The sequence below is a fragment of the Sinocyclocheilus rhinocerous genome, unplaced genomic scaffold (genome assembly GCF_001515625.1).
Source record: "Sinocyclocheilus rhinocerous isolate Xijiao unplaced genomic scaffold, SAMN03320098_v1.1 scaffold78, whole genome shotgun sequence".
In the NCBI taxonomy this organism is placed as follows: Eukaryota; Metazoa; Chordata; class Actinopteri; order Cypriniformes; family Cyprinidae; genus Sinocyclocheilus; species Sinocyclocheilus rhinocerous.
This window is the reverse complement of record NW_015637122.1, coordinates 647,913-655,534: the sequence shown is the minus strand read 5'-3', so window position 1 is coordinate 655,534 and position 7,622 is coordinate 647,913. Positions and strand designations below refer to the sequence as shown.

Sequence of the window (7,622 nt, the reverse complement as noted above, 5' to 3'; positions counted from 1 at the left end):
CCGCCACACGCTCGCGTCATGATACTGTCGTGAACGCACGTCCACACTTTGTCGATCATCTTGGTACTTTTCTGGACCTTGAACGTGGTAGTTGCCTTGCTGTCTATGGGAGGGACAGAGAGCTCTCAGATTTCATCAAAAATATCTTAAATTGTGTTCCGAAGATGAACGAAGGTCTTACGGGTTTCGAACAACACGACGATGAGTAACTAATGACAGAATTTTCATTTTTGGGTGAACTAACCCTTCAAAGAAATTTATTGTAAAAGATTCAAATATAAAAAGCAGTTTCAGAGTGTAGGGAGACTGGCTTGATTTTTACTTCAGAAAAAAAGCAACCATAAAGTCAAACAATAAAAAAAGATAATATTTTAACCAGCAAAATGTGACTCTTCATTTCCCATAAAGATTCTGTTATCACTGGTTGGAAACACATACAGTCTTTGTGACACATTTAATAGCATTTTCCCATTTAGAGGTCACAAGTACACAGGACCAATTGTATTCATGTATTCATGCAATGAGTGAACAACATTGTAACATCAATGGTTCAAGCACAAGGCTTGAAAAATGCATGTTATTAATTACATTTAAAATTATAGCTTTGTTTTTTTTTAAATATCACCTGTTTTCAAGGAAATTATTCTATTACTTTTTCTTAATAGTTACAAGTGGTGTAACCATCCTTAAATCATTAAATTAGTAGCAACATAGACGGTGTGTAAAATTATTTTCAATAAAAATAAAATTCATCGAATTATTATTTTTAGACGACTGAACATTCTGAGGTTATATGCAGCTTCAACACTTCCGGTACAGATATAATGACAAATAACACAAAGTGAACGCTGGTGTGAATATGAGATATTTTGAATACCTTTCACCGGAAAATTGAATCTGGTAATTTCACTGAAAAAATGAATTCCATATGTGAAAGTGACAATAGGTTTTATGTGTACAGTGTATGTGTTACCTGAGGTGTCGTTGTTGCTGGTTTGACACTCTGTGGAGCCAGTGGCTGCTGGCTTCTTAGTTTAGCAGCCTGTTCCTGTTCTTTAGCCAAACGCTGCTTTTCTTCCAAGGTGAGAGACACCTGAACGCACCACAAACAACAGTTAGCACATCAACCAGGTCTAATTCCAACAACCATTTAAGCTTCACAAGAAAAACACATAGTTAAGCAATGCAGTGCCAAAATGTGACCCTGGAGCACAAAACCAGTCTTAAGTCGCTGGGGTATATTTGTAGCAATAGCCAAAAATACATTGTATGGGTCAAAATTATCGATTTTTCTTTTATGCCAAAAATCATAAGGATATTATGTAAAGATCATGTTCCATGGAGATATTGTAAATTTCTTAACGTAAATATATAAAAACTTAATTTTTGATTAGTAATATGCATTGCTAAGAACTTCATTTGGACAACTTTAAAGGGGATTTTCTCAATATTTGGATTTTTTTGTACCCTCAGATTCCAGGTTTTCAAATAGTTGTATCTCGGCCAAATATTGTCCTATTCTAACAAACCATACATCAATGGAAAGCTTATCTATTCAACTTTCAGATGATGTATAAATCTAAATTTCGAAAAATTGACCCTTATGACTGGTTTTGTGGTCCAGGGTCACAAATATAATAAATGGTTAAGAAGCACTCACTCGTGAGGGTTGTGAAACAGTAGACGAGGAACCGTTCTCTTTACCATTCACACCAGCACTTCCTGAACTGCCACCAAAGATCTCATCGATCTATTAGACAGCAAAGAAAAACACAATTGCAGTTAATTTCACAGCATGGCCACATTTCAAAGCTGTGGATTGGTTGCGGGACATTCAACAAATGCATTTACTCACATCTCTGACTTGTGTGGCTGGGCTGGGTGTGTTCTTAGTCTCTTCTGATTGGTTCATGTGGTTTGTAATGTTTAAACTCCTGAAAAGGACAGAATACTCATTACTCAACAACTGTTTGTTCGGATAATGCTGCATTCGTGTCATGTTGAAATGACTATAATTATAAGTTTAGATCTATCAGACGGCCTGTTTAAGTGGGCAGAATAAGTTGCAGTGTGGGCCAGGCTTAATGACGCAAGCAGCTGCCCCACTTAAAAGTCAGCTAAGTCTGAGAATGTGAACAGCTCGATGTAGAATCGCTTTGCAGTCATGTGAATGCAACATAAAAAAACATAATATTTTTTATGAAAACTGCATTTTAAGAATTAAGAATTAACTAAAATGGCACCTTTGCTGCTCTTGCATGATGTGCAACTGCTCTAATTTGGTCTTATGCTCCGCTTCCATGCGATTCAACATTTCCTTGACCACAGCCATGAAAGAGTTAAACTGAAACGGAGTCAGAGACAGAAAACAGTTTAAAAATGTGTGTGAACAGAATCTATACAACTGAACTGAAGTGACACTGAATCGAGTTTATATTCTGTGGATGAGGAAGAACACCCTGAAGTGAATGCGTGTTGTCACCTGGTTAAGGTTAAGGTTGTTATCAATACTAAGTGACACCAGATGTGGTAAACTCTTTCCAGCCAGGTGCTCTTTTGGGATGCCCAGTTTCTTATGGGTGAAAGTGCACTTGTAGATGCCTGAAAAATAGCACATTATATATAACTTAGTTTAACTTCTTGTAAGAAAGTCTCATTCATCCATGAAAAAAATGTGAAGAAAGAGTCAAGTGAAAAGAAAAATGAATCACCCAGAATGCCCATGAGCACAGCTGGTTCCCTGGATGGAATTTGTTGCAGGAATGGTAGAATTTCATCAATGACGAACCATTTATCCAGGTATTCCAGGATCTTGCCTAGGCACACCAAAGAGTTCACCCTCACCTGAAAAAAGACAGCCAATGGAGAAATTAATCTTCCTTGATAAAAACAAACCTCATAACTCCTCTTCCAAACCGATCATTGACATTCACTTATGTTACTGGAAAACATAAGAGGCATGAGGACACAAACCGCTAGTGAGGATGTCTGTAAACAGGCAGATTTGATACGAGGGATAAGTGCATTCTTCATAGACGGGTACTCTATTAGATTGGCAAACGTGGGAATGATATTCAGACAAAGTTCCTGTTTAGGAAAAAAACAAAAACAGATGTTATACTTTAATATTTTGAAATGCCTAAAATGGATGTCAAAAAACACTGATGACTCAAAACACATCAACCGGACAATTAAATGGTACTTTGTGGTCACCTGTATTTGAGTAGAGGGGGCCTCCACTGCTCTGTACACCATGGGCAGAACACTGTTCTTGATGTCTTCAGGAGGCGTTTTGGTCAAAAGTAGGTCCATCTTTTGTAGAAATATCAGCAGGATCTGGATATATGAAAGAGAATCAAGGAAACAATTTGATTCCTAAAGGCCAACCCATGAATATGAATCACTAGAAAAACAGAGAAAGCAAAACAAAAACAATGCTAAACAAAAGGAAAAAATAAATAAAACAACTCGAAACAAGAAAAAATAAAACAAAGCTAAACAAAACAAAAACAATGCTAAACAAAAGGAAAAAATAAATAAAACAACTCGAAACAAGAAAAAATAAAACAAAGCTAAACAAAACAAAAACAACAACCAAACATACTTATGAAAACCACATTAAAATATCAGTGGAAACAAACAAGTGCAGCCAAAATAACTTAAATATTATGATGAAATAAACTACCACAAAGACAAACGTTCAAACCTCACTCACCATGTTGCTGGCCTGATAGCATGAAAGAGAGAAAGTAATAACCTATTTGAACCTTTCGGTTTACACAGGCATGCGGCAGCCATTGCAAGTTGACATGAAGTGCGCCATTTAGAACAGGGCCAGAAAGGTTAAGTGGCAGCTTAGTTCTAGAGCAGGGCTGGTCAATGTCGGTCCTGGAGGGCCACTGTCCTGCAGAGTTTAGCTCCAACCCTAATCAAACACACCTGCCTGTAGCTTTCTAGTGATCTAGAAGACATTGATTAGCTTGTTCAGGTGTGTTTGATTAGGGCTGGAGCTGAACTCTGCAGGACAGTGGCCCTCCAGGACCCAAGTTGCCCAGCCCTGTCCTAGAGTATATGAGCTAGTATGTGGAGGGGACGACGGAAGGGTTTCATGAGGTTGCAACACTTTTATACATGACTTTGCGATATTACATAGAGATTGATTTTACTGCTACAGAACGCTCGGAGTGGGATGGGGGATGGATCAGTAGTATATGTCTGTGTACCTGTACTGGCTCCTGCTGTTTGAAAACTGGGGTGAGGTCTGGGAGAACAAGGCGGACGTATTCCTCCTTTGTGCACTCCTCAGCGATGAGCAGCACATTTGGAAGGACAAACGGAACCATGTCGGGGTTCACAAACTCAGACGTGAGTGCCGGGAGGATTCTATATACTATCACTCTCTGAGGAGAGAAAAAACAGCAGACAATTAGCTTAGAAATAAAAATATACAGAAATATACAGAGCTACAGCAAAAACAGAAGTTTTTGCTTGTTTCTCTGCTGCATAAGGTCTATAGAAAAAATTAGGTAGGTATATAATAAAAGCCAATCAAATACATTATTGCTAGTTTCACTTGTTAAATGCACTGAAAATTGCATTATATGTTCCATTTTCCATTTCCATGCTGAATTACTTTGTGCAAATATTTGTTCTTGCCTTGGGCAACTTGGGCAGAACTTTTGGGAGACCTCTGTAGAACTGAGACTTCTGTAAGTTGTCCCGCTGGAAAAGCGAGTCAAAGTACTGAAGGGTCATCGCTCCAACATCATCGAAGAAGGGAATCTGAGCACATATATACACTGAAATGTCAATTTCACTCTCAATCACAGTCTTACCCACTCATGTTAACATCATGTATGGTAATTCTTATTCAGTACAGATACTGCAATGAAAGATTTATTTTATTTTTTTAAGGGAGAAAGGTTACCTTTGTCATCTGATCTGCGTCTGGACGCACGTTGGAAGTGACGTTGAGCAACATCTTCACATGATCCCTGACCTCCTCTGGGATCTGACTCAATACTCCTGGACTTAGATGGCTCAGCTACACACAAGAATGAGGAACATTTATTCTTATTTGATTAATTATTAATACTATTAATTTTTTATATTATATATCATCAAATGTTGTGGCACTGCTGGTATTTTGAGGCTTGGCTACTGCATTACTACTATAGCACTAATCTGCGAAACACTGTTTTGGGACAAAATGGGAAGTTAATCTGCTTTAAAATAGGAAGGTAATTCCACAGTTATGTGGAAGGAATTGCCTCACTGACATTATAAAACTACTCAATGTATGAAATGCGTTGTTTGGACTCACCTGGTCCAGTTGTCGGCTGAAGCTCTTGAATATGTCCTGCTTGTTGACCTGAAAGACGGGCTTGCCTTCATTGAACACAGCGTGGATCAAGACGCCCAGTGAGTACATGTCAGAGGTCGCGTCGCAGCTGACGGACAGGATGTACTCCGGAGCGACATACCCTGGGTTCGGGAGGCAGAGAGGCGGGAGATTGGGGTCCCACTCTTTACAAACATACTTTGGCTAAAAGACAGAAATACATAACATCTATGTTACGAGACAGAAGACAACAAGACAGCTCGCTTAAGTTTGGATCAGAGATAGCTGAGAGTGCATTGTGTCTGTTCTCTGAGACTTTAGAGACAATAATGCCTGTTTCTAACCTCAGCGTCAGACGGGTTACTAGAGGAGATACTGAAGTCAAAGCCCATGATCTTCCAGGCTCCGCTCTTATTCAAGATGATGTTCTCTGAACACAAGTTACCATGAACCATTTTAACCCCACTGTGAAGGAACGACAAACCCTCCGAGACCTGAGAGAGAAAACAGAGAGAGTCAAAGAGAAAGATATTTCATTAGCTATAAAACTAAAACTAAATAGTAGATGTTGTTGCACTGCCTTTAAAATATTCTTTTGTAAAATAATATTTATTTATTTAGACTAACAACTATTTTATTATTTTAAAAAAAATATTATTGTATTACAATAAAACATCATGCTAAACATTCGGATGCGTTATCTTGGAATCATTTATGCAATTATTTTTGGTCCTATACAAGATAATGTTGATTGTAAATAAAGAAAAAAAGTTTTCTCTTTTAAAGAAGCAGCACAATTTTAATGATAAAATTGCATAAGAAATAAAATAAAAAATAAAAGATATTTGTTAAATTGTATTATATACAGATATTGAGTAAAAATGTGTGTTAGCAGTAGTTTCTCATTTTTTCTTTGTCACTTTGGGGTGACACATCACTTCAATAGAAAAAAAGTACCTCTTTTTTAGATGTATAAGAAACGTCTCACCTGCAGTAAGCCGTATTTGGTCTCAACGTCGTAGAGTTTGTATTCTTTGATGTCTGTGGGAACAGGACTAGGGAGGTTGTCCCACTGGCCGAGCACATTCGCTAGACTGGCGAACACGGGCTCGGTGCAGAACGCCAGACAGTCTCTAGAGATCAAGAGACAAAGACATCCAGTGAGAACAGCAATGACAGATAGATAAAAGCACGGAAAGTAGGAACCTGGTTGTGTTTGCAACCTTGGAGTCATTTCTGAGTCACACTGCAGATACACATAGCCGTTTTCTGTATATTTCCAGTATTTTTAAAGCTAAAATTTAAAAGTAGAAAGTCTGATGGTCCATTTAAAAAACTAGTGAGCTGGCTAGTTTTTTATTCCATCACAGGCATGTGTACGGTCATTAACGCAAATAAGATACTTAATTTTGACCATAATCTAAAGCAGCATCACATGCATTATCACTAATTAAAGCAATCCCAGAATGCACTACACTGAAATTTGTCATGCAAGATGGTGGATGGAGCACAGAGGTTAAGGTAAAAATATTGTATGCAGTACAAAAACTTGTAATTTTTGTGCTCATTAAAGCATTGAGCTGTCAGCACAGCAACATGCTAATTTCAGACTACTGGAATGAACTGTGAGGCAGGAACTGACCAACAATGAATTGAAACATTGTTTACTGGCACCCACTTTGTTGTTTTAGCACCTAATTCACTAAAGGAACGCAACTGGTGTAGTGAGTATGTATGATCAATAAAGTGTGCCAAATCTGTCACTTCTAAGGTTCCATGACAGTTAAGGCCTGTTCACTCCAAGAATTATAATATAGCGATACCTACAGCGAGAACTACATTAACGTCCATTATAGTATATAATATATAGGCTTAAGTTTTTTTTTCCTGCTATGTTGTGACTAGGGATGTAACGATTAACCACGAGCCGGTTGAAAATTGATTTAAATATGTGACTATTCAAATCGGTTGAGATGCTAAACAAATCACGATTCAATTAGGGGTAGGAGTTTATATGAATGCATGTCTGAGGGGAACTTACTGTCTTTAGAAAAGTTTAGATGGTATTTTTTCTTTTCCTCTTGCCTCTGTATAATGCATATTAAAGTTCATAAGTGCAGCACCTCTTTGTTTACAGCGGTAACCAAGGAAATGCTTTAAGCGCCACCTGCTGAAGCGCAGTGAATCTGCATCTCATTCAGCTCCTCTGTTTCATGCAGATATTTTTATTTATAGTTTCACAAAACTGAAGTCAAACCATTCTGTTTTTGCTTCAAATTTC

The 7,622-nt window shown here is 37.8% G+C and overlaps 1 protein-coding gene across 1 annotated transcript in view; it reads right to left on the bottom strand.

The window, feature by feature from the left end:
- LOC107748483 (SCY1-like protein 2) overlaps positions 1-7,622 on the bottom strand; it is a 12,581-nt gene that overhangs the window by 2,022 nt on the left and 2,937 nt on the right. The window contains exons 3-17 of the mRNA XM_016563273.1: positions 6,330-6,474; positions 5,686-5,835; positions 5,324-5,545; positions 4,928-5,044; positions 4,657-4,782; positions 4,224-4,400; positions 3,716-3,727; positions 3,214-3,336; positions 2,974-3,087; positions 2,712-2,844; positions 2,483-2,601; positions 2,244-2,344; positions 1,856-1,934; positions 1,661-1,750; positions 974-1,093 (exon numbers count right to left, since the gene is read on the bottom strand). Coding sequence (XP_016418759.1) covers positions 974-1,093; positions 1,661-1,750; positions 1,856-1,934; positions 2,244-2,344; positions 2,483-2,601; positions 2,712-2,844; positions 2,974-3,087; positions 3,214-3,336; positions 3,716-3,727; positions 4,224-4,400; positions 4,657-4,782; positions 4,928-5,044; positions 5,324-5,545; positions 5,686-5,835; positions 6,330-6,474 — 1,828 coding nt within the window. The remainder of the gene's footprint in view (positions 1-973; positions 1,094-1,660; positions 1,751-1,855; positions 1,935-2,243; positions 2,345-2,482; positions 2,602-2,711; positions 2,845-2,973; positions 3,088-3,213; positions 3,337-3,715; positions 3,728-4,223; positions 4,401-4,656; positions 4,783-4,927; positions 5,045-5,323; positions 5,546-5,685; positions 5,836-6,329; positions 6,475-7,622) is intronic.